Here is a 26,643-nt window from a genome sequence, read left to right on the forward strand (position 1 = left end):
TTGCACCGAGCGTTCGTTTTGCCTACTTTTATGGTATCACTATATTGAATATTTGGACCCAAGCAGCCCTTCGACCCAACCCACTGCCATTTGTCTTGGTGCATCCGCTGGAATCTACCGGTCCCCCTCGTTTCCCAGTTGAAGGTGGGTGAGGGAAGTTAAGAGTTAGGGTTTCAGAAAACCAAACCCAGAATTTCACATGGATTCAATTTCCAACCCCTGTTCCTGTTTTTGTTACCGTTGCTCCTTACCTTGATTACTCCAATAAATTCTTTTTTTTCCTTTTTTGTACAAACTCATGTTCCATGGACTTATCCTCTCAATCTACTGATACGTCATCGACCCTCTCTTTAGGGCTAGTGTCTCCTTCGCCGCCTTCCCAACGTACCCAGATCGCCGATGAGTCCATAACTCTCCAGCTGGACGCCAGGGACCACGCCCAACCGGTCCCACCAGTCCCTCTGCAACTCCTCGAACCGCAAACGGAGAACCATAGCTCCCTCCAAAACGGGAACCGAAATGAAAGGGAGAGTTACGATGATGATGAAGAGAGTAAGGAAATCGAAGAATTCCAATTGTTAGGACATTCCATGTGCCTCAAAAGGCGGAGAGACAGCTGCTCTATGTCGTCGTCCAAGCGAATGATGTTGGAGCCTGATCTTGAGACGAGAAAAGCAGCCGTGAAATCATGGGGCAGTCAGCCGCTCCACGTGGCGGATCCCGACGTGTTTGATATGATGGAACAGGAGAAAAAGCGGCAATTCATGGGAATTGAGTTGATAGCCTCCGAAAATTTCGTTTGCCGGGCCGTTATGGAAGCCCTGGGAAGCCATTTAACCAACAAATACTCCGAAGGGATGCCGGGAGCAAGGTATTATGGCGGGAATCAGTACATTGATGAAATCGAAACCCTTTGTTGGAAACGTGCATTGGAGGCTTTTGGGCTTGATGCCGAGAACTGGGGTGTCAATGTGCAGCCTTATTCATGTACATCAGCGAATTTCGCAGTGTATACCGGATTGCTATTGCCTGGAGATAGGATCATGGGATTGGATACTCCATCTGGAGGCAATACGAGTCACGGATATTATACCCCGAATGGGAGGAAAGTGTCCGGTGCATCGATATTCTTTGAAAGTTTGCCGTATAAAGTGAATCCGCAAACTGGGTATATTGATTATGAGAAGTTGGAGGAGAGGGCACTTGATTTTAGGCCCAAGATATTGATTTGTGGTGGGAGTTCATATCCGAGGGAATGGGATTATGCAAGGTTTAGACAGATTGCGGATAAGTGTGGTGCTGTTTTGCTGTGTGACATGGCTCAGATTAGTGGACTTATTGCTGCTAAGGTGTGAAACTGTGAAGTACAATTATTTAATAGGTGCTTTGCTTAATGTGGTTAGATTTCTGTGTTTCACTAATGATGGAGTTCAATCACATTGCTTGGATGTGTTTCTATGCTGGACCAACACTATATCCACTATTGCACTTTACTGTTTTGAGTTAAAATTTGTTAGCAAATCTACTTACTGTGCCAATTGCCCTTTTTTTCTTAAAGTTTGCAAGGCTATTCTTTTAGAGGATTTTATGTGTAGTTGACTTAAATATAAAGGGCGGTATCTAATGCTACTAATATCAACATTTGCAATTTTAAATTAGTGCAGACCACCTATTGACACTGGTGTAGCTATTGTGATGAACTGGCAATGTAGAAGTTTATAGATATAGATATTATTTCTAGTTTGCTTGATGCAATGCAGTCATGAGTTATGGGTTTTTCTTAGTTTGGTCTTGGATGTATGGTAGGGATGGGAAATAATGAACAACTTCATTTTTTGAAATGCGTAAGAATTTATCTTCATTGTTTTCTTTTCAGGCTATTAATTTTTTAAAATTTTAAGACAGCTGTGGTTTTTATAGGAAATTAATCCCATATGTGGTATTTGATATTTTCACAGGAATGTGCGAATCCCTTTGACTACTGTGACATTGTTACCTCAACCACTCATAAAAGCCTCCGAGGTCCCAGAGGAGGTATAATTTTCTATAGAAAGGGTACAAAAACAAGGAAGGGAGGGATGCTTCTAAGCCAAGGAGATGATAACGATCAATATGATTTTGAGGAAAAGATAAATTTTGCTGTTTTTCCATCTTTGCAAGGTGGACCGCATAATAATCATATTGCTGCTCTTGCCATAGCGTTGAAGCAAGTGGCTACACTAGAGTACAAGGCCTATATGCATCAAGTGAAGAAAAATGCTCAGGCTTTAGCATCTGCATTGTTAAGAAGAAAATGCAGGCTAATTACTGGAGGCACAGACAACCATTTGTTACTCTGGGATCTAAGACCTTTTGGGTTGACAGGTAGAAATAGAATGCCTCATTGGCAATCTTTTTCTCATTAAAGTATATAATATGAAGTTGAACCTACATGTGCCTTGCATTTTTGTTTTTCATTTTGCATTAGTTCTTGTTAAATTTAAAGATCTTTTGCCAATCAGGACTTGACCTTATGTTGTGTAATGTTGATTTTCTTGATTTAATTAAGGGATTGATTATTTATCATGTTCCTGGTAATTTGTGCTTGCAATATATGTTTTAATGGTCTCTAAAAGATAACAAACTCCTATGGCTGAGAAAATATGAGTGATTATATGAGTTTGGGATGAGTTAACTATTTTGATTCCCTCTTTCTATCTTTCCCTCTATTTCATGTATTCTTTTTCTGGGAGGGGGTGGGCGGCTGTGTGATGTTTTCTCTGGTGACCCAAAGTAGAAAACATTTGTACCTCACTTTAGCCAGGGGATGTTTTTATTGCCCTCATTTGTAAATGTACATAATGGTTTTAGATCTTGATAACTCTTGTATGTGCATGAAGAACTTTTGTATAATTTCATTTCTTCTGGTAATTGGGGAATGCAATGCCAAATTGTTCAAGTTATAAAATGAACTCAAGTTTCAAAGTTTAAGTGTATAGAATATTGGATCTCCTCTCCTCTTTGCTTCTCTCTCTTTCACATACAAGTGCTCACAAATTCAGAACTTAGACATTTTAATTTGTTCCTGTATTTTATCTATTGGAAACATGTATTTTTGTGCTTGCATGTAGTAAGTTTTCTGTTAGTTGACAGTATTATTACTGCATATCCCAACTCTCTTTTATGTCAGAGAATGCCGAACCCAACAAAACATTTTTTTGTAGGTAAAATTTATGAGAAGGTCTGTGAGATGTGTCATATTACACTCAATAAAATTGCTATTTTTGGTGATAACGGTGCCATTACTCCTGGAGGAGTAAGGATTGGTGAGTGTAGATCTCATTCAATTAAAGTATGCAAGTCTGTAACCCTTGGTGGGGGAGGTTTAGGCTATTATAATGACTTTTCATGTTGAATTCTGCAGGTACTCCTGCTATGACATCAAGAGGTTGCCTAGAGTCTGATTTTGAGACAATTGCTGACTTTCTCCTCAGAGCTGCACATATCGCTAGTATGATGCATCGTGATCATGGGAAGTTACAAAAAGCCTCCTTGAGGAGTCTCCACAATAATAAGGATATTTTGGAGCTCCGAACACACGTTGAGACTTTTGCATCTCAGTTTGCAATGCCAGGTTTTGACATTTGAATGAATTGTGGAGGTGCCTAACACCAAGGATTGCATGCTGCCTCCTAGGCTAAAATCTGCCGCCACCCAAAATTCGGATCCTTTGTTTGGTTTCTGAATTAGCCACTGCAATTTTATTTGGCTACAGCTTTTTGCAGTTGCCAACCTCTGAATTCCAATGCAACTCTGCAAAGGAATTGTCGATGCTCGAAGGAGGAAGCAAAGGTTGCTTTCCTGTATCCAACCCACACCACTCTAGTTTCCTAAATGGTTGCAGAATGCTTGAAAATATTGCAATAATTTTGGCAGTTACCGTGAGCCTGTATTTCCCTTCGTAGCAACTTTCCTAGTTGTGTTTACAGATTTGTTGAATTTGATTATTAACAATTTGAACCCAGAATTCTTTTCTTTTCATTGTTTGATACAGTGAATCCTGTGTACTATCAACAATTCATTGATCTTCCCTTTTTTAATGTAGTATGGAGAAAAGCATCAATAGGGCAATGTGTCTAACGTAAATGCAATGATAATTGAGACTTGAATATTCTAAAGGAAAATTTTTTAATCTCATCCAAAATATCTAAAGCCAAAGTTTGCCATCAGAATCAAAATAGGTACTACTGGATTAGTAATCTAGGGGGAGTAGGGGTTTCAACATTTTATCTGACTTTCTTGCCATGTATTCACGTGAAGCAACAACGTTTTTGTTTGAATAAGCACAATTTTAAAGCAGCATAAACAGCTACTGGTTTAACAGAATATGCCTAGAAAATTTTGTGAAATGATGGCAAACAAGTAGTTCATTGCATTGCCAATTTTCCCCCTTCCAACTTGTTTTGCAGCATGTAAATTTCTTCAGCCTTTTTCTTTCTCTTTTCCTTTTGCAACACTTGGGCTGACTTCATGGACCATGATTTGAATAAAACACTTCTGGCCAGTAGTGCTTTCAGGTGTCAACTTTGTCTTAGCTCAAGAATGTCTAAACCCATGAACTTATTAAAAGCTGCATCAAATCAAATGGAACTTCTCAACAAGCCTCCTTTTTACTTCAACAGCTTCAGTTTCAAACATTTTTGAGCTTTGAATTTGGGGCTTGTTTTCAACATATTACTCATTTAAGCAAAATCTTCAATTCTTTCCAATTATTCATTGTTCACCAGGTGGTAGGCTGCACACAGCTTAATCTTGATGTTTTTCTTCATTTGCAGAAAATATTCAAAGATTTCATCTGTGCTTATGGTTTTATTTCCTTTAAGTTTTTTAATCCATTATGTAGCTTGAGATAACAAACTTTGAAGGGAACTTTCATCATCAGCAACAGCAACTCAACACCACAATATGAAACAAGAATCAGACAAAAACATCTATGAGAAAGAAAACTCTACCCTTTTTGAAAAATATTTTGGAGAAAACCAAAAACCAAAAAAAAAAAAAAAGAGAGAGAGAACATAGGAATCTCTGTGTCTCCTTCCTGTTGTCCTTTCCCCCACTTTTTCCTTCATGGTTTCACAACTGAAATGATTAGTCATTTACTATCACAATTCTAGAGAATCTCTTATGGAAATTGCAAAAGATATGTTTGAAGCAGACATTTCCACACTTATAAGGACACTGTTTTTCTTGCCTTTGAGAAAGAAAAACCATCAAAATAGCAGTATTGAGGGATTTCTTTTCCCACCAAACTTCCATCAATACTCAACTGTACATGTACTTACAATCCGCTACCATGGAATTTTACTTGGATATAAACTGCTAGATAGATTTTAACTTCTCACATTTTTGCTCAGCATATGTATTATGGATAATGCTACTTCAGGTAAATATAACTTCTCACATTCTCTTAGTTCGTCTCAAGTTTTTAGATTAAAAAAAATTGCTCATCAACTTCATGTACATGCCTCTGTATAGTGAATACAAGATCATATTCTAATTTTTGGACAGACAAGAACTCAAGGAGCATCATTTCCTTATCCTCCTGGATAACATTTTCTTTTATCTAACAGGAGAAGAATCTGCCCCCTGGCTCTGGATTGGAAGATCTTGCTTTCTGTAAAAGCTAATGGCTGTCTTATATATATTCTTCTTGTTTTCTTATCTTTAGACAGTAATGTTGCTTTTCTTCGAAGAAAGAATTATATTCCCCTTCCCTTAAGCATTTCCTTTTCTGGGTTTTCCTTGGAAAAAAGTTCCCTTACCTCTCAACTTCCAGACTGTCGCAGCTGCTAACACTTTACTTCAACAGGAGCAATAAGTTGAGAGTAAAAACATGTTAAAAAGGGCCAAAAGAGAAATAAAAAGGAAAAATAAACGAAGAAATTGAGTGGCATGATGCCACTTTAACAACTGATTCTTTCAGTTTCACATCTTTTCACTTTTTCTTTCTGGATTTTTATTTTCACTTCTCTCTCTAACTATAGCTGCATATGTCCAAACTTTATCTATCTACCTATGAGTGCACATGTCCAAAAGCTTTTTCCTTCCTTCAACTATTTCATCAAAGAAATCATCAATCTGTCCAATTATAGTCTCCACCCCACATCTCAACAATCCAAAGCAACTCTTCAAGTTGTCAATCTTGTCTTGGACCTCAACTTCTGATCCATACTTTACAATTGTTTCCAATTCCTCTCTTACCTCTTCCATGGCTATCCTGGCTTCCCTGAATTCATAAAGCAAAATTCCAGGCTGCCCACCAATTTTTTCTATTTCATTAGATACCCTTTGATGCAGCCTTGCAATTGAAACCATGAAAGTTGACCCAAATATCACATGCCCCTCATGCTCTCCATGGAAAAAGCTTAATTCAGGCCAATAATATACAAGCCCGCTAAGCAAGATCATTAAAATCAATGAACTAACATTCCTCATTGCATAAAGAACGCCTCGAAAGCCATTGAAACCATTCAACTTTGATTCTATAGTAACATTCTCATCAAATCTTAGTGATAGTTGTCTGGCTCTTGTTTGCATCAGATTCCTGTTTTCCTCTTCCAACACTACAATTTCCCTTTGGCAGCCAACTATTGCCCGTATAACCTACAGCATCAATTAGACAATCATAACAACTTCTTTGACATTAACTAATATAAACAAAGAAAGAAAACCCCATTTGAAAAGGTTCTGTGTGGACAACTTTTGGTGTTTATCACTGACCTGGAGAGAAAATTGTGGGTTGAATTGCTGATGACGGTCAAGTGAGGAAGTAATATTGCTAGCGGAAGAATAAAAACTTTCCATCCCGGAGATGCCAGATTTGAGTACAAGACAGACTTCCCAGAGCCTAGAGCTTTCGTCCATGTATTCATCAAGCCATTTTTCTCCTACAGGAAGGTGAAGTTTTTGAACCAAGATGGTCAATTGGGAGTGGAAGGATCGGAGCGAAGAGATGACCTTTTGGAGGAATTGGATTGACATGAAGTTACAAGAAAGGAAAGAGCAATCAAGTTCTTCGAGTCCTCGGGTGAGCAAGTTGTAGAAGCCATTGACAGAAGAAGTGGTGCATGAAGGATCCATAATGGAAGGTGTGGAAACAAAAACAATAAAAGATGGTATTGTGGGAGAAAAAGTTGATGGAGATTGATAGATATTTATATTGGAAGATGAAGAAGAAGGTGTAGAAGTGATGAATAGAGAGCTAGCTTAAATAGCTCAGGTTTCTATAGTGAAAAGGATTGTTGGGTGCAATTATGTGTCTTTCCTATATGGTGGAGGCCATGATTGGGAATCCATTGGCTTCAATTTTTTTTTTTTAAATTAAGAGAAAGAAAGAAAAAACATAAAAAAAAAACATGAAAACTTCATGAACTTCTTTGTATATATACACTTGGTTGTCTACCTTTCTTTATCCCAAAGGGAGGTTCAGTACAATTAACAGATGGAGATATCGAAAGTAAAATCAATCAAAACAATCTTGCAGCTCTTTATTCTATGATATGTTAGATTTTGTTCCTTTGGCTATGAAAGATTGACTACTTTAACTGAGATTCTCCTTCTCATTCTTCCATTTTGATTTGGTTCTCCTTTTGAATTAAGTGCCCTTTGCCTTTGCCTCCGCCTCTGCCTTCTATTTACTTTTTCCCCAACATATATCTTCCTTAGCTTCAACCTTTTGGTTTTTAGATTCCTCTCTCTCTCTCTCTCTCTCTCTCTATGTGTATATATATATATATATATATGTTGGCCTGTTTTTATTCAAGTGGTAAAAGAAACGATAAGTTTCTTTTGAATTGGAGAGATTAATTAATTTATATATGTCTACGCTTACAATGTGGATTCTTTTCTATTCCAAGAACCGACATTCTATTTTTACATTAAGTTTAAGATATATCTGTTTTAACTTTTCAAAGGAATATTATAATAAAAAAATTTTATATTTATATATATTTAATATGAAATAAATAAAATATGAATAAATGTATTTGACATGTCTAATCTTATAGTAACTATTGATCCTTTGCCGAAAGGTTGTGTCACGGGAGATGGGCCAATGAAGTTCATGGAATCGCCCAAAATAAATACTAAATTAAGCTGTTGACAGAATTTAGAAGGAAGAAGAATAAATTCCTGATCCTCACTCCATTGGAGGAGCTAAAGGGAAACAATTGTTTCTCGTTGTGTTCATTTGCTAAGTCAGTTGACTCCGTCAAAAGTTAAAAGAGTCTCAAAAGACCTCTATCGGTCAGTTTTGGTCCATCAAAAGCCCAAGGATTGTAAATAAGACAAAAAAAAAAAAAAAAAAAAAAAAAAGCTAAAGAATGTGTGTTTCACACCATAGAATACATTAATATTCTGTGGTTCAATAACGTGTTGTAACATCAATTCGAAGAGATTAAAACTTGGGATCCAACGATCCAATGAAACAAATCACTTTCTAATTTGTATGGAAATTTTTTCCTGTTTGGTCCTTATAATGATCACTAATTTGAATCATTTAGATTATTTTTGTCAAGCTATTTGAAAAGATGTTCTTAATTTCAAACCGAGGGGCAAAAAAAAAATTTCCTGATTATATGAGGCTAGTAATTTCCTTCTGGAATATGCACAATAATGAAGCAACGTTAATCTGACTGATCCAATTAAGTTAATGGAGGTTTGAACAAATTCTGATTACTGAGGCTGATCACAGTGATCAAAGAGGAGGAAGATTGGCAAAGGAGTTTTCTTTTTCTTTTTGCTCAACCAGGATTTCTTGTAAAGTTTGTTTCGTAAGCATTGCATTAATCTTGGTTTAATTTTGTTTGGATTTAAAACAAATTGATCCTCAGCCTTCATTCTTCCCAGTATTGTTATTGGAAATTTGTTGGGAAACATGGAAACTCGTTGCTGATAGGTAATACAAAGAACCTTTTTTCCATCCTGGGCATACAGATACAGATAAAATATAGAGAAAGATATCACAAAATCCCATGTATGGAACTGTTCCATCGAAATAACATTGCAAAAATTTCTTCATTCCATCCTAGCTCTTCAAGCATCAGGTACATAAATAATTGGGTTAAAAATGTTCAAATAAATAGGAAGTTTCTAGTGTATCAGGTAAAGCTTTGGCTTCAGGAAATGTTATCAAAGCCTTGGTTTGGAAAGTTGCATCCTCAAGACAGTAACCCCCTTTTTTTTTTTTTTTTTGGGCAAAATTGAGTATCAAAAACCTTATCAGGGCACCAGAGGTGTTACCTCTCTAAGACAGATTTTACAATGACAGTACCAACTGGATGCCAAGAATAACATTTGAATTGCAATGTGCTTGAAACCCATTAACATCTGAACTGCAATGTGCTGAAATCCAAATTTTCACAGCTCTGACTTGGATTCTAGATCTTCCAATGTACGGTCATTTGAGGTAGGCTCAGATGATGCTACTGGCTCAGGATTGTCCAGTTCATCACCCAATATTTTGGCAGTGAATATTCTTGCCTCAAAGTCGAGATCTGTCCACTCAGAAACTATTCTTCTAGCACCCTGAACACGGACATGTAGTAGATAATTAAAGTGATGCAAAGGAAAAAGGAAAGTAGTATGAAGATTAATAACAATCACCCGTATAAAAATATTTCCTTCGTACAGAAAACATAAATATAGAGGAATATACAATCACCTTAAGTTTTGGTTCTTTTGTCATTGGATTGTTGCAAAGATCAATGGTTTTAGCCCTAGGTTTTGTGGCATTTCCACACCATGATTCACACCATAGCCATTCTTGGGGTAACGAAAATATCGGTACTGTATGCTGAGCATAGTTTGGAAGATCCTGATATAGTAATGATGGATAATTGAATATCACTTACAATCAATGTATGTATGTAAGCCATAATGTGAATCACAGACAAAACAAAGTGAAAATACCCAGCTGCCATTAACATGTAGATATTAACAGTTCTTTTTTACCCTTTTGGTTAATTCGTTTTGTGACCTTTCAACATCCCAAAAACATGAGAGCAACTACATGCATTATTTAATAAAATTGTGGGAAGAAAAACAATATTTTATGTCTTGAAAACTGACATAACAAAGTCAGTGCAAAAACTAAAAGCACATAGAGAAGGTGCAATGAATTTAACTTGCCTGATCCAGATTGGCTAGACTAATAAAATTGTGGGAAGAAAAACAATATTTTATGTCTTGAAACTGACATAACAAAGTCAGTGCAAAAACTAAAAGCACATAGAGAAGGTGCAATGAATTTAACTTGCCTGATCCAGATTGGCTAGACTGTTTGGGTCCTTGCTAAGAGTTTCATAAAAGACTCTTAAATTATCTCCAGCTGCAGTCTCACGAAACTTCACCAAGTCAACCACATACAATGCACTGTACAAGTATGATACATTAAGCCCATGTCATCATCAGAAGGAAAGAAATTTATTGTTATACAATTTGAAAGTAATCACAAACCTTATATGGTATGGTTTACCCCGTAAATGATCTTTCCAGAATCCCTGTACAAGGAAGAGAAACATGAACAAAGAGGGCATGATTAGACTAAGAGTTGTATTATAGTTACTGTTACCAGGTGATAAAAGGAATAAAACAGAAACAGAGGAAAAATTCAATTTTGCACATGGCACAGGGAGAGGTGTGGTAGCAAATTACTTGTCTCCAAAATCGATATCCATCCATGTCCTTATTGTTGTCACAAAAAGGAGTATATGCAAGAGGTCTTCCTTTGATATCCATGTCATAGAGTTCTCCCATATCTGCCCTTACAACTTGATCAGCATCAACAAATATAACCTGCACATGCATTTTCATCCATGAAATTCACAACAAATGCAACAGAAGAGTACAGTTGTCTAACAAGAACCAAGAAAAAACAAAAACAATACCTTCTCCAACGAAAGGGGAAATATAACATCAAGGAACAAAATCTTATATGCCCAGATAATTCGCTGTTTTTCTTTCTGCTTATGCAACCATGTGGGCCATTTGTAGGTAATTAGTTCATACTCAAAGCCATATTCCTCTGCCATCTGTGGAATCACATCCTGCATTTTATGTAACCAGAAAGTATATGCACATTAGACATACTTTTTAAATTATAGATTACAAGGGGAAAATAAAGAGCTAGACAAAGATGGAAAGATTACTGCCAAAAAGATATATACAACCTTGAACTGAGGAGACAAGTAGTTCTTTATAAACCAGAATTTCACTGGACGACAAGTGTTCTTTAATACACTTAAAATCATAATTTTAAGGAAGCGTTCATATCTGCAAAAAGGGCAAATCAAAGAAAAGTAACAAATGACCAATGATTAGTTAAGAGAATATACCAAAAATGTTGTCATCGCACAGGCAGATCATTGAACATATAGAATGGATGCTTAAACATGATAGAGCTCGTATTTGAAACTTTATACATTACAATATTTTAACTTCACCAAGAGCAAAAGTCCTATTTTAATATAATTCCAAAGGTTGCAATATTTCAATTCTCTTGGCTACATTCAATAATGTTTTAGATTAATTAAAACTGTCAAAACAGACAGTCTGACCCAAGCTGCAAACTATAGCATGTACTCAAAAATAATTTCCTCAACTGCATTGCTATGACAACCTAGTTAAAGTTAGATAGAAAGAGGCAAAACACAAGCAAGCAAATAAAAATAAGTTTCAATAGGAATGCGGTGCACCTAAACTATAATCTGGAAGAGAAATAATGGAGTTAAGCCTGAGAAAACAAATGGCTATAGATCACATATATGAACATCTACATCAGAAGCACATAATTGGTCTGTGTATCAGATGTGTGGTTTAAAAGTATCTTATCCACTTTCCACAGTCTGTTTCCCAAAAAAAAAAAAAAATCTTGTTTCTTGTATCTTGGAGGAAAACGCAAAGTATACTACAAAGACAGAAATTTCACATATTTAAGACAAAGTTAAACTTATCAAGGATAACAGTATGAAATACACAATCTACAACAGCAAAATTTTAAACCATGGATGAAGGTTATCAAGGGCAACATACACCTACATGCATGTACAGCCATGAGTATCAAGGGCACACACTCATATCTATAATATAAACATGTAAATACTGAAAACTCGGACTAACCATGAGTATGGACAACCAAATGGTTAAGCAAAAAAGGACTTGAATAAACATGTAAATGCTGGAAATTCTACTAACCATGAGTATGGACAACCAAATGGTTAAGTGAAAAAGGACTTGGAAGACTTACAAATGTCCTGAAGCAATTGAAAATATGTTAACTGTTTTTCCATGTCGTCCACCCTTCCCATGCTTCTGAGGAAGTAAAATACATCAATGATTCCACTCTTTTGAGAATCAAAATAAATATAAATCTCAAACAATAAAGCATACAAAGCTGTGCCAGCAAGTGAGCCATACCATAAGGTGAGAAAATAAAACAAACTGCTCATCTTTCAACCGTAATGGAGGTTCTAAACAGTGATGATAAGAAACATATAGAATACTAGTGCTATATTTCTTGATTTGCTTACCATTTTATTAGACCTGATTGATGGTTTGATTTTGTTTACCCCCCATTCCTTATGCCATCTTCCCTTACCTGATTTCTTTGTCTTCCATAATTCCCCCTTCTCATGTTAAGTACATTCATTGACATGTAAACCTAAGCTAAATCAGATAAGCATGAAAGCGAGCTCTAATCCTTTAGTAAAGAGCTTACGGTACCCCTTTTTGCATTTTATTTTTCTTTTTTACACCAGAGTTATCTTGTAAGATATTGGAATCAAATGGCTTCTGTGGATTCTAATCCTCTCAAAAGAGGTAAAGAATTAATCAAATTTAGTTAGAAAGGATAGAAGGTAGGGAAATGTATGGGATTTCGAATTTTGAGATATTTAATTCAATCAGAAAATCTCAGTAATGAAGTCTTTTCATAACTCTTTCAGACAGCCATAATATATACAAGAAAATGAAGGCATAAACATGTCAGCACAAAATAAATACAAGAAAAAGAAAGCATAAACATGTCAGCACAAGAATCTCTTCAAAAACTGCAAGTAAACAACCAATTTATGGTTAATATCCATAAGACTTTCTTGTATCCAATGGTTATGAAAGAAATACTAACCAGACGAAGTGAAGCAGAGACTAAGCAAGTGAAATTATGGAAGAGAACACATAGCACACAAAAATAATCACAAGATTGACTTATAATTGATGTTTCTAAGAATGCTTAGTGACTAAGCCTTTGGAGGATGAATAAATTTATCAAAACAGTTAACCTCAAATTAACATAAAACTCAAGATAATTTCTCAATCAGGAGATACTGATGTAGAAACATAATTCAACCACTACACCATAACATCACTCTCATAAAAATATAAACACAACAATAGCCAAAGCAAAAAGAGACTTCTTGCCACTTTGTTTAGGTATTATACTCAAAGTCATTTTGGGCAGCTTAATGTTGTTGCATGTCTTAATGTGTGTTATATTTTGGTGTTGCTTGTGCTAAGGACAAGAATAATCAAGTACAGTTGCACCAAGAAATTAATCTCAAAGGGAAAACAAAATTTAGCAGCTTTATATGCACCCTCTCACAATTATTTTTGCATACTTATTTTGACCTTGGTTCAAGGGCCAATCGTTTCCTTTCCCTTTTCTTATATCATCTTCTTCTTATTCTGATCCCTTCTCACAGGTTCGTATTTATATCAATTTCTTGGAGTAGTTAAACTAAATTAAGGTGAAATATTTATTATAGAACAAACGAACAAAGTAAACAAACAAAAAGATTACACAAAAAAGAAAAGAAAAAGAGAAAAGCTCACCACCAAACTGTCATCACTCTTTCTTGATTGCTCACTTCCACCAATAAAACCAGTAGCCCATTTGAGAAAGTTTGAATTCCAACCATTATGTCCCTGCTAGGAGGAAAAAGGAATTTGTTAAGCATGCATCAACACAGATTTCTCAGCCATCCATGTGCACTAAAATGAAGATTGCACAAAATATTTCAAACAGCAGCAACAACTCACCCTCTTTTCTTTTGAATGGTTGTCATGATCAGCTGAAATAAGCAATTTTTCTTGCTCTTTCCCCTTCTTCTTCGCTACTTCTAGATGAACTACTTTACCCCTCAAATCATTTATAGTGATTCGCTTTGACAAAGATTTCTCTTGACTTCCATCATCACCACCATCTCTAAAAAGATACAACTCGGAACTTCTGCCTGGAGCAAGTTGCAGGTACCAAACTCCAGGAGATACTTTCATCTGCCAATAGCCCAAGTTGGCCATCACAATAGTATCAACCAAATGAGGTGTATTCTTTGTTCCAAGAATTAGCTGAAGACCTCTAGGAGGGTCACGATCCTTCTCAGCACAATGACCTAAATTACACACCCAAATGAAAAGTCTTAACAGGAAATGTATGTAGTACTCACTCATTCACTCCTCCAGTTAACACTTATAAATTTCCCATTATTTATAAACAAAAACAAACTCACCAGTCAGAACAAGAGCTTCAAGTTCAAAAACTGCCTGCAATGTCCTTGTGTCACCCAGGTTTTCAAGCAAAATATTGTCCAGGTCATGACTGAAGTATTTATATACACACACACAGAGAGAGAGAGAGAGAGAGAGAGAGAGATTAGTCAAGGCAGTAAAGTGCATGATGTTGCAACTTTTCAACATTTGTAAGGAATAAACGAGAGGGGCAATAGACCAAGAAAGAAATCTAAGGAAGAAGCATACACAGCAACAACAGGCTCAACAAGCCATGGCTCAGGTACATCCAGGTTCATTGTGAGTGTTTTTGACAATGGCATATTTGCAAAAAATGCTTTTGGTCCATTTACAGTGCAACTGGTACTGCTGAAATCATCCTGCAAGGTTCTAACACAGCTAAGATACCATTCTTGAGGGCTCAAATTTGAGTGGCTTCTAAAGTGAGATGCATACCATGGTTGGGACAACATATCTATAATAGTTCTTCAGTGGAAGATCAACAAGGGAACTCTGCCACAAAAGTAATAGCTTATAATATTTTCCTATGAATTTTGTAACCAAAAGACTTCAAGCAAGGAACAAAACAAAAGCTAAAGTGATCATAGAAAACTGCAGTGACCTCATCATAAAGACTGAAAATTTCAAGGAAAATAACCCCAAATTGTGTGATGTTTAATGATATTTTGAAAATATTCTCACCACAATGAAATTACAAAATTTTCCCCAAGAAAATATAGTCAGAACTCTTTGCTTCTATTTTTATTTTATTTTTTTCAATGTTTGTTTACCTCATGTAATGGCCCTTCCCCATCCTCTGCATGGACCGAGCCCAAGGTCATATGCTATTTTGCCCTTGGCCTAAGCACATATCTCTCTCCATCTCCCAATTAGACTTTCTATTCACAAGCACCACATTCTAGACATAACCGATACTGCAAATATTGACTCACTACGAGATTTAGTACAATGCAATTACAATATGCATGCTTTAGTATGTTCTCATGCATCTCTTTCAGCATGAGCACATATCTCTCTCCATTTCCCAATTAGACTTTCTATTCACAAGCACCGCATTCTAGACATGACGAATACTGCAAATATTGACTCACTACGAGATTTAGTACAATGCAATTACAATATGTATGCTTTAGTATGTTCTCATGCATCTCTTTCCTGAACAATTTTTCTATTCATAAACACCACATAGCAAAGATAACCAAGATTATAAGCATTAACTCACCAAGGGATTTAGTACAATGCGCATGCTTGGATGGACATACTTAGCCAAAACACGAAGAAGTGACGACAGTTTCTGACCAGATGGACTTAAAGGATCAACAACAGCATCAATATGAATACTAGAATTCTCATTGTTAAGAACAACAGCACTGGGGAACATTCGAGAAAGACGAAAGGAATGAGTTAGACATATTGAGACAACAAATCAAGAAGAGAGGATTATAAGCACAAACAAATGAAACATACACTAGTAAATCAAAAGAAAACATGACTAATCAATCAATCAATCAACATGAAGCTTTAGGAAAACAAGTTGAGAATTTCAAAGAGTAAGAGATTCAAAATTAAATCTTATTATATTGTTACTTAAGAGGATCATTTTGTTTCCAAGCAGAATGGAAATATTATCATTTTGTCCTGGAGAAGCCCAAAGTGGCTTCAATTTGGATTGGATTATGGGTTTACTTAAAGATTAAAAGGAAGAAAACTGAGGTTGACAGAGGATGAAATACAAGGTGAGGAGGTAAATTAAGATACATTGTCCTTTGAAAAGATAATTTTGGTCAAGCTTTTATCTTTCCTCAAAATCACTTGGGTTGATCACAATTCCATTTGGTTCACAAATGATATAGAAATAGATGTCTGCTAAATCTAGGAGGACTGTAGACTAGAGAGGTTGGCAAGAAAAACAGAAATAATAATGGAATTGAATACTGAACTATAGTTGAAAATTTTGAAGAAATGTTATGGCCACCATGCTATCAAAATGCTTTAGAAGCACTTACCTATATTGAGCATTCAAAATCTCAAAGCGTGCATTTTCAGTACTTCGATCCCTTGTAGCCATTGAGGATGACACGAACATAATAATATCACTAATGTATTTACTGAAAGCAGGAGTAAAATTATTACAACACAGTATGTGTAACCCGAAAGATGAAATCTTGAAAAGTACAATATTCTATCTGCAGTAAATAACAAAAATCAGGTTCTCAATCAAACTCAAAAAGTCTATTGGCAATCAGGAACAAGTATCATAAATCAGCAAAATCAGTAGCTTGTGCAAGTTATTGAGCCAATAGAACCACAGATACAAGGGATAAATATGTAGTAAGCTTGATAAAATTATTCCCTAAATAACTATATGTGCCTCACTGCATATGCTGCATTAATTTTTTTTTTTTTTTTGGGGGGGGTGGGGGGCATGGGGATTACGTGAAGAAGATAACCGGCAAGAAGGAGCAGAAAACCAACAAACCTTGTTAGCATGTCAGGATCTATGCCCTGCCAATTAACTTCTTCAATAATCTCTACAATGTGCTTTATTCTATGCTTGAACTCAACAGACTCCAGAAGATGAAGATCATGGCTCAGAAATACGCCAGCATCAAGAGAAGTAACCTGTCAAATAGAAAATAAGAATGATATAATTAGATCAGCTTCATAAGCAGCTAAAAACCAAGTTATTGTCAGTTAAAAAAGAAAACAAGGAATCAGTCCAACAATAATCCTAAAGATTGATGACACATTTAAGGGAGATAAGACAAACCCTGCCATTGGTGATGACTGCATTAACACCAGAAGCTATCCCAAATTGTCTATACAAAAATTGTGCCACCTGCATAGAATTGCAATTTATCATATTAACAACTCTATGAGAATTAGAAACAGAAATCAACATTGATCCAAAGACTTAACCACTAGAATCCTTACAAGAAAAACTCAGATTGGAACAGAATTAAAATATTTCAAACCAAAAAAATAAAAGCATTGAGGGAGAGCTAGAACAAATTATAAAAGCAAAAAATCAACTAAAGTTAGTTCATTACCTTATTCAAATGTTCTCTCAACTTCAAAGCAGAAGCTTTAGATAGAGAGGATTTATATGCCTTAGACGACAGTTCATTTGCCTCAGCAAGTTCATAGACCTTATCAATGAACGCTTCAGTGCTTTCAGCTGCTGCGGGAGATCTAAGATTGTAATCATGCTCATAAAATGAGCATAGTTGATCTAAAAACTCCAATACCTTCTTCTTATGACTGCAAAAACAGCGGTAATGCAAGTAATATCAGAGCTGAGACTGCAAAGCATATTTATAGAATTCAATTTAATGAAATAAAAGCCTGCAAGAACTTTTAGACTTAGGAAACCTATATGAGGCTACAGTGATCTCAAACGTCTTCACAAGTAGAATACTAGGCGAATTAGCATCCTCACTAGCACTAAATAACACACCAACGCGAGCATTTTTGGACCCTCCAATCTGGTAAATAGTGCAAGCATTGTTAAACCATCAATAATGATAGTGATGATAACAATAACACCATAGAAAGGATGATTCAAACGAGAATGAAAGCAAAAGTCATGCATAAAGAATAACCAGATAACGAATTCCTTCATGAAGTAACTTTATCCCCTCTTTCGATGTGACATCAACAGCAAGAAGATGAGTTACAGGCTTCACATCATCCACAGCTGGCATTAATCAACCCATTAAACATGTCAGAATGCAAACAACTGGAAAATAGTAAAATGAAATTAATAACCAACATAAAGTCTGCTTACTTTCAACAGAATGAATATAATTAATTTCATTCAGTACAGATTCCCCTCCAAGGATTGATGAAGCTAGAGATACAAACCTTGATTTGACCTTGCCATCAACAACAATCTACATCCAACCAAGACCATATTAATACAAACATATCATAGTAACGATAAATAAATATATATGGGATACTCCAAAAAGAATCTAACCTATACTTTACCTGGGGATTATAGCGACTGACACCATTTTCTGATAGGAATTTGTCCAGTATGTCAGTGCGAGAATTTATTTGCCCATAGTAAACTTGTTCTTGTATTCTGGGAAGCTCATCATTCATGGCATTTACAAGAGCTTCCTGCCCAGAGTAAATACAAAAAGGTCATTTAAGTTTGAACTGAAATTTTGATAAAGAGCTAGTAATTCATCATAATAGAAGTCAATGTTTGAAAAAAGAAAAAAAGAAAGATACATATAAACCATAAAGTACTAGATATAATAAATCATCTAAAAGAACTTAAGGCATGAAGTAATGTGCAAAATCTAAATGCAAAGAAAATAGCATACCATTAATTTTCCACGAGGAAAACCACATTTAAAAGCAGAATAAAAAAATTATACTGCCTGTTAAAACGGATTCATGAAACCTATATGCCTATTCAGAACTTTTCCAAAAAAATAATCAGCCCAAACACGTAGAGGGACACCAAATAGTTAAAAAACCACAAGTTAGGAAAGATATGTTGTGATTTTATAAATGAATGATATTGTACCTCACTAGAATCAAAGACAAGACCATTCATCAATAGGCAGCACTGCAGCTTGCCCACACCCAGCTTAAAAACAAACAAAGAGCTCTCTTGAGACAGTTCCTTAAAAGTCTGTTCCTCTTCCAGCTTTAACAGTATTTCTTGCGGTGGAGATTTCGCTTTCGGTCTACAGAAACAACAGTTATATTGATTTAAATCAAGCACATCTAAATCTCCTAAAATTTGCAGAGCATCAAATAGGGAAATATGATTAGCATGTGCAAGTAGCAAAAGTCAAATAAATCTTTTCAAAACTTACAATACTGTTTCCACAAATGCCCCTTCAATATGGTGCATTTCAAGAGCCTCATCCGTAGAGTCAGCAGATTCCATTCGTAGCCGATTTACCTATCACAAGAATGTCATAATTTTAGTTAACACTGCCAGAGTGCATCAAATTAGTAAATTGTGATACAACAGGTTCAGACATGGAAATAAAAAATATATATATGCAAGGAGTGTCGTACACCCACTATAGTTCTCAAAATCATTCATAAATTTGAAAATTCTCCTTCATAGTAGAAAAGATAGCAATCCTAGCCTAATATAGAAAAGATTCACCAACTTCCCCTCACACATTCAGAAGCTTACTCATATATATACTCTTATCTCATTTGCAAACTACATGTCATAAGTTTCTATATGCAAATTTAAATAGGGGTATAGCAATAATTGAAAGAGAAAAAGACGATTTTATAGCTAAGGATGAAAATTGTACCATAACAAGTTTAAGTTAGTCAAGGGCATATAATTGAACCTCAAACTTCTTTTCCTCCCCAAACAAATAATATTTGAAAAAATATTGAAGATAAACAACACAGGAACATTGGAATAAAGTCAATAGCAAAATCTACAGAGAAATCATCAATTTTACTCAAATCAACAGTCAAACATACAAACATAAAAAAGGTGGTGTAAATATCAAACCCCATACATTGTTCAAAAATTGAAAAGCTGATTGAGTCCCATGGTTTTCCTTAATATAGATGAAAAGTCGTATAATCTGCAAAACAAATTACAATCAACAATGTTTATTAGCAACATAAGTTGCAAAACAGAAGCTTCAATGATACTTAACACCAGAAAGAAGTGTTGGAATAACCGAAGAGAAACCATGGTTCAGTACAGATAACATCAAATTACACAAAAGGCAAAACAAATAATGTTTAGACTAAGTTAAGCAACTACCAAGCTGGATTTGTCGTCCTCAATTTCACTGTCATGCTCCAAAGCAAATGAATGAAGTTCACCACCACTCCCTTCAATCTTCTTAAAGAGCTGTGTAGAATATAGTATCACCCCAAATCTCATCGGGAAACTATTCTCATAGAAAGATGTAATCATATCGATAGACTGCGAGATTCCAGTTGGAAATTACAATAAGAAAAACTTATGTGAGAGAGATAATGCAATAAATGAGAGAGAGAGAGAGAGAGAGAGAGAGAGAGAGAGATCAAATCATCCAGAAGACAGAAGAAAACATGCCTGAAGACCACAAACTGTTGCTGGATCAAGAACATAAACTGCATGGAACAAATTCTTACGGATATAACGTAGCTGGCCGGGAAAGACAGGCATTAAAATCTGCACAAAATGTCATCAGAAGACATGCTTTTGAGCAACCATTAGCAGAAGCTCACAGATGCAGAACCATCATAGTCTTAAGAGAGATTTTACAATAAATTAACATACATCATTTATATTACTCCTCCATTGCCTATACATGGCATCCTCCTCCAAGTTATTGAGATAATGAACATGGGCAGAACGAAAATCAACTCGGAACATATCTGACTCAGGAGGAGTCACAGTTGATAGAAGCTTCCGTACAGTGCTATGAGGGATCTGAAAAATATTATAATTAATAATTTAATTGCATGCTGATATACATGTGACATATGCCAGAATGACCCAATAAGAAGCTCGTGTAACATGGAAGGTCTTCTAATACCTAGAACTAAAAAGACTTGTCAAATATATATAATTATTTAAGCATGCTAACTGAGCAGAAATAAGCACAAGAACAATGGTTAGCAAAATGACAGATAATCAATTTGATTTTAATTGTTAACAATAAATTAAACAAATCATGCAGAACAGACTCATAACAGGTAGACTAGCACAACAATGGTTAGCAAAGTTACATACATGCATTTTTCATATGAAATTAATTATCCAAATCCTGATCACAAGAAATATCAGATATAAAATGTTTATTTTTTGTGGAAGCCACACAACAAATAGTTCTTCAAGGGAAAATCAAAGGCCCTCAGTTACCAAGATTTTTGGACCTGGTACTAGGTGTATTATGCCTTTTCTAAGTAACCAAGGATCAAACAAGCCCTTACACTTATGCTTAATATGATCAACTACTTTTAGATATCAATTATGAACATCAATCTAGTTCTTTTTTTATTGCCCATAACTTGCATGTGAATGCACACACATATCTAGACATTCTGCTTCAATATTTACACTACTATCCGCTGTTCCCAAATGGTGCATTTTCAAACTTATTTGAACAAGGTAGAAAATGCACATCTTTGTTCAACTACAGCCAAACGGGGAATTAAAAGGGGAAAAACTGTTACTAATTTAGATATTCCACTAATAAGGTCGTAGATACTAAGCAAAATGAATATGATATAAAGGAGCATTTTTTAGTAGCTTTCACTGATCAATCAAACAAAATGGAATTTAGAATTATTCACCTTTAATTTTGAAAACTGATCAGCCAATGATAGTTCCTGATGGACCAAGTCAATCAATCTATGAAGAAAATTGCAAAAACATAATATCAGAAGTAATACTACATTGATCAAGATGCATCAAAGGCATTCAAATGATACTAAATAAAGAGCTAATGAAAAACTCTTGAAAGGGTGAAAAGCACCACTGGCAGTAAGAAATTCAACTATCATGACCCTAATTCAAGAGTGATATCCCTGGATTATGTCAAAACATTCAACGCTATAAGGCTTTCAAAAGAATACATCACAAATGCAAACATCAGTCATTCCATGACAAGAGCCTAATGCAGCAGTGTAAATTGCCTTTGCTTCTAAGAAAGTCTTATTTAAATTAACTCTGATTCATGATAAGATTTGTTTGATAGGATTCAAAATTTAGCACCGAAATCACAGCAGTGAACAATTAATTTTAATTTTGGAAGCACCAAATTTACATGATTAAAATTATTTCATTTAATTTTAAGAAATAAATGCACTCAAAACTGTTTGATAACTACAGCCAAAATCTTCAGGAATAGATGGGCCAAAGATAAATATTTCAAAATGTCATGAATTCTAAACAGATAAGATCTTCAGTGAAGAACAAAAGAAATAGTTATCCAAAAGTAAAAGAAATAGGGGAGAAAAAGCATTACAGATAAAGGTCAATATCTTCGATATTGATTAAAGCACCATTCAGAGCCATTAAGGACTTGCCAGGAGGGATCATTCTCTGGTTTGCAATTATTTCATCTTTGATTGAATCATTGAGCTGCAAAATGCACAAATTTGTACTAAACATTGATTAGAAAAACCCAATTGGATACCTTAATCGGAAACAATATTAAAAATATTAAGAGCTACTCGAACATCAAGAGTGTCACTAAGAAGTTACCTTCATCCGAGATAAAGAAGATACTACACTTGGAAAATTTTGGTTGATTTCCTGCATTGACTGCAAAGGATCAGAGGCTTGTACTATTCTCTGTGCAGTTTGATGCCCTAAATCTGTTCAAGGGGGGAAATTTTTACAAATTTGAAGATTAGACATGTTATAACTAGAAGAAAAAAATCCTTAACTAAAAAGTACCTTTTAATTCCCAAACATCAAGTGTGTCTGATATTGCTGATGACAATAAATAATCCCTGAAAGCCATTATCTCAGAAGTAAGCTCAGGTTTTCGTTCCTGCAAAAGGAAATAAAAAAAATAACTTCAGGATGGCATGCTGCAGGTTGTATGAAAGAGAAAGACTTTTTGGTTTAAGTTTATTCATTTAGATTTTGTGGTTTAAATTGATTCATTTAGATATATGTCCATGTAACCAATGTTCTTTGAAATAGTTGTAACTTGTATTGGAAGAAAATAGGAACAAAAGTAAAGGTGAATTATATGGATAACAAACCAGAATTTTTGAAAATATAAACCCTCTAACTTCTTGGCTAAGATCTTCAGTCCGAGGATCTTCTAGTGTTACACCTGCAACTCAAACCCCAAGCTCTTAGATACCTCAAAAATCAAAGCAATAAAGCATGTGATTATGAAGCAAACAAGAATGCAAGCTAACATCAAAAATCCATGAATGTGACAAATCTTTTCAAGATATTCAAATTTGTAATAAAACACCATAGTCATTCCCATGATGCTATCATATTACAATTGAGAACTATAAAGAAGAATGAGATGTATTCATATAGAGCAAAACCTCAGAAAGGAAAATTTCAAGGATGAAAGTTTCCAAAAGAAACAGAACAAACGAGTTAGAACAGTTCCAAGACAATGGTGTCCATATTAGAGAGAACAATATCATTAAAGAAGAGCCATAAATAAGCCAAAAACATCAACCACTAGAAAATTGCTACATCTACCAATGAAATATCACAACAGAATTCAAGTGCAAAGATCCTTCCGGGCAATTGGATAGAAGATAAACACAAAATACATAGAAGCATTAAAAAAATAATACATGGAAAAATAAACCTATTGACAACAAATTGATACTAAGGTCATGCACCGAGCGCTAGTTTTTGAATTTGCAACTGCTCCATCAAGAGTGCTAACCTTTCTTTATGGTACTGTCATCCATGGCTTTATACTCCATATTCTTCAAAGCAAGCTCTACACCATAGCCACCCAAGTGTAAGGAATCCCTTGCGCCAACAGCTCCACACAGACCAACTTCGCCTTCACAACCAGAAGGTAACACTGGTCTGACAACATACTTAACTTTTCCCTGGACATAAAATGAGGTAAGTCAGATCATTTATAACAGAAATTGCACCAAAGTGTATGATATCATAATTCTTATAAAAAAGGTGAAGGGAAGTCAAGTAAGGGGAAAAAATGGTATGCAGATAGTATCAAGTCTGACCCTTAACATTCAGTAATTCAAATAAGCAATAAATGAATAAATTCAGGAGATCATCTGCACTGTCAGATAATATTGAGTCACAGCTCTAAACCAGTGAGGAAGGTTCCCACAAGCACCAGATGGATCTGACATAGGTGCAAAGAGTGATTATGATCTATATATCTTCCTTTTCAAATAAGTTATTACTTCAAACAAAAGGTCTAAAGTATTGCAATTGTAATAGGTGCTTTACTTCAGATGATTTTTGTCACTTAATATGTGATTAATACTGTTCATAAAGCAATAAAACTAACAGGAATGATCAATGTAAGGAAAATCAAATATGTTATCAGGTTTATAAGTAAAAGAAAATCTAAAGTAGAGAATGAGAAGGCAACAAACTAGCACTATAACAGACCTCTTTGGCAGCTCGAACTAGGGTAACATGGAACTCCTGAAAACAATCAGTCCCAGGAGCACCGTATAGAATAGCAACTGGGCTCACAATATTTGAATCAAAATGGATGTGATCAAAATCATATAATTCAGGCTGCTGAAAGGACTCTCCACTGCTGGCAACCAACAAATGAAAGTAACAACAGTTCAAATTATAAGCAACTTTTATCAGTTTCAAGCTTAAAAGGATATTTTAAAAAAATAAAAAAATTGTAAAGAGAAACATTACAGTTCATTAGGTCTCTGAAGCCAAGACTGCAGTTCTGCAATATCAAAAAATAATGCCCCACCAGTGTCCACCCAACAACATTTTCCACCAGGGCTTTTTGGATTTACACCAACAAGCAAGGGATCCGACTTTTTAGTTTCTATGGCTTCACTAGCATCCATACCGTTCACATTGTTCGAGTAACTATCATCAGACAGCGGAAAAGAAGAAAGAGACTCCTCTGCTAGTTGCCGGTAAAGCACCAATCTCGGTGAAGCAGATCTTAGAGTTAAGGAGAATTCAAATAACGATGCCAATGGTTCACTTAAAAGAGAGCCACCATGTTTCAAAATCTTTTTAAGGCAGTCTTTAGCCGAATGAGAATCACCATCAGTTTTTGCAACATGTTCCCAGTTGTCAATGAACTCCCAGAAAAGATTTTTTGACTCTTTCGAAAGTAATTCACTGTAACAATTGGAAAAGGATAAAGATATGGAAAAAAACAAACACTATACAGGTTGAAAGAAACTAATAACACCGACATACAGACAAAGAGACAACATCTTCCCATGATTACGCCACAGTAATAATTTCAGTATAGACAAATAGTCAAATACCAACAGACATGAATACGAAAAAAATATGAATTCCACAACTAGAGAATCATAAACCCACTAAGACCAAATCAAAATAAGAATAACAAGAAGAAAGGGAACAAACCCGGCTTCCAAAAGCAATGGAGTGCCGGACCACTTAGCCCGAATCGCAATCTGAACGTTCTTCGGCCTCCGATTTTGAGCTCCAACAAAATTGAACCCACAAAATATTAAATAAGCAAGAGAGATCAAAATAAAAAACCGAGATCTAAAACGGGTGCCCATTCGGGTAAATCAAATGGGATTTTCCAATTGATTTCTATAGAATTTTGGGTGGAAATAGATCCAACATTGATGGGTGATTAGAGATGGGATTTGGGAGAGTGATGGTTTTTCGGTTTAGTAGGAAGTGAGAAGACCCAGGAGACGACTAGCGGAGAAGACTTCCTAATGAAGAGCCAGAAAAGGCCGGGGTATTAAGGGCTTTATCGTCTTTTTATAAAAAGCCAAGGTTATTTTCGGAAATCTTTAGTTGATATAGTTTTTTTTTCTTTTCCCAAAATACCCCTGTTCATTTTTCTTTTAATTGATATATATAATGTATTGGAAATTTGATGAAAATCTCTAATAATTGTAGGAGGTTTCTGCTGTTTGAAAATCCACTCAGTCAATGACAAATAATAAAACTATTGATACTTCGAATACTAGAACAAAGAATTTAGCAGGCAGGCAACCATGGGCTGCTCACGGCATTGGCTGAACAGATTGGACGAGCAACACTAGGCATTGTCTGCTTCAAACAAAAAGGTCGGCATTAAAGGCAGCATCCTAAATGGCACATTCTTGTTGTTTTGCAATTCTCATCTCTCAACCAATGCAGAGCTCTTCATTTTTCACTGCTCTCACCACCAGTGAACAAGTTTCAACCAATGATGAATAACAAACACACACACATGGTGTTTTATGCATCACGGTGCAATCTGCTTCTCACACACAAACAGAAAAGCAATGCTCTACTGTTTCTCCAGCTTTCGCCCTTGAACCAGCTTCAACCTGTGTAAAAGCTGACTGCCTACTGTCCTGTGAAGCTATTGAGCTTGCTCCATATTATTTGTAACACTAGGCTTTTATAGCAGTTCTAACGTATGAAAGGTTACCATTCATTTT

General features: G+C 35.4%; 3 protein-coding genes across 7 annotated transcripts; 1 reads left to right on the plus strand and 2 right to left on the minus strand.

Annotated features, from left to right (window-relative positions):
- The first annotated feature begins 72 nt into the window (after positions 1-72).
- LOC111282320 (serine hydroxymethyltransferase 7-like) lies at positions 73-4,064 on the plus strand. Of its 2 annotated transcripts, XM_022870354.2 has the most exons (4): positions 73-1,349; positions 1,959-2,364; positions 3,204-3,305; positions 3,404-4,064. In XM_022870354.2, the coding sequence occupies exons 1-4, from the start codon at positions 306-308 to the stop codon at positions 3,625-3,627; spliced, it is 1,776 nt and encodes a 591-aa protein (XP_022726089.1). In that variant the 5' UTR covers positions 73-305; the 3' UTR covers positions 3,628-4,064. The 2 variants fall into 2 exon arrangements, with proteins under 2 accessions (XP_022726089.1, XP_022726090.1); XM_022870355.2 differs by lacking the exon at positions 3,204-3,305.
- A 1,847-nt stretch (positions 4,065-5,911) lies between these two features.
- LOC111282323 (uncharacterized) lies at positions 5,912-7,247 on the minus strand. The gene is made up of 2 exons (XM_022870359.2): positions 6,760-7,247; positions 5,912-6,642 (listed from the first exon to the last, which is right to left on the minus strand). Exons 1-2 carry the CDS (start codon positions 7,117-7,119, stop codon positions 6,049-6,051), a joined length of 954 nt encoding a protein of 317 aa, XP_022726094.2. The 5' UTR covers positions 7,120-7,247; the 3' UTR covers positions 5,912-6,048.
- A 1,782-nt stretch (positions 7,248-9,029) lies between these two features.
- LOC111282318 (UDP-glucose:glycoprotein glucosyltransferase-like) lies at positions 9,030-25,897 on the minus strand. Of its 4 annotated transcripts, none has more exons than XM_022870350.2 (37): positions 25,601-25,897; positions 24,902-25,345; positions 24,635-24,785; positions 23,928-24,099; positions 23,272-23,345; positions 22,958-23,054; positions 22,763-22,875; positions 22,524-22,639; positions 21,850-21,907; positions 20,831-20,983; positions 20,624-20,722; positions 20,327-20,491; positions 20,073-20,141; positions 19,398-19,486; positions 19,103-19,265; positions 18,553-18,687; positions 18,350-18,455; positions 18,165-18,259; positions 17,935-18,047; positions 17,613-17,823; positions 17,333-17,401; positions 17,042-17,184; positions 16,569-16,670; positions 15,785-15,932; positions 14,998-15,054; positions 14,791-14,921; positions 14,544-14,632; positions 14,074-14,426; positions 13,867-13,959; positions 12,284-12,348; positions 11,208-11,310; positions 10,926-11,084; positions 10,693-10,833; positions 10,495-10,538; positions 10,296-10,410; positions 9,701-9,853; positions 9,030-9,564 (listed from the first exon to the last, which is right to left on the minus strand). In XM_022870350.2, exons 1-37 carry the CDS (start codon positions 25,759-25,761, stop codon positions 9,397-9,399), a joined length of 4,917 nt encoding a protein of 1,638 aa, XP_022726085.2. In that variant the 5' UTR covers positions 25,762-25,897; the 3' UTR covers positions 9,030-9,396. The 4 variants fall into 4 exon arrangements, with proteins under 4 accessions (XP_022726085.2, XP_022726084.2, XP_089617314.1 ...); XM_022870349.2 differs by having other exon boundaries at positions 24,635-24,788; XM_089761188.1 differs by lacking the exon at positions 14,998-15,054.
- Between the last annotated feature and the right edge of the window lie 746 nt (positions 25,898-26,643).

The sequence above is a fragment of the Durio zibethinus genome, chromosome 5, assembly GCF_047325235.1.
Source record: "Durio zibethinus cultivar Kanyao isolate XHJ-2024 chromosome 5, ASM4732523v1, whole genome shotgun sequence".
NCBI lineage: Eukaryota > Viridiplantae > Streptophyta > Magnoliopsida > Malvales > Malvaceae > Durio > Durio zibethinus.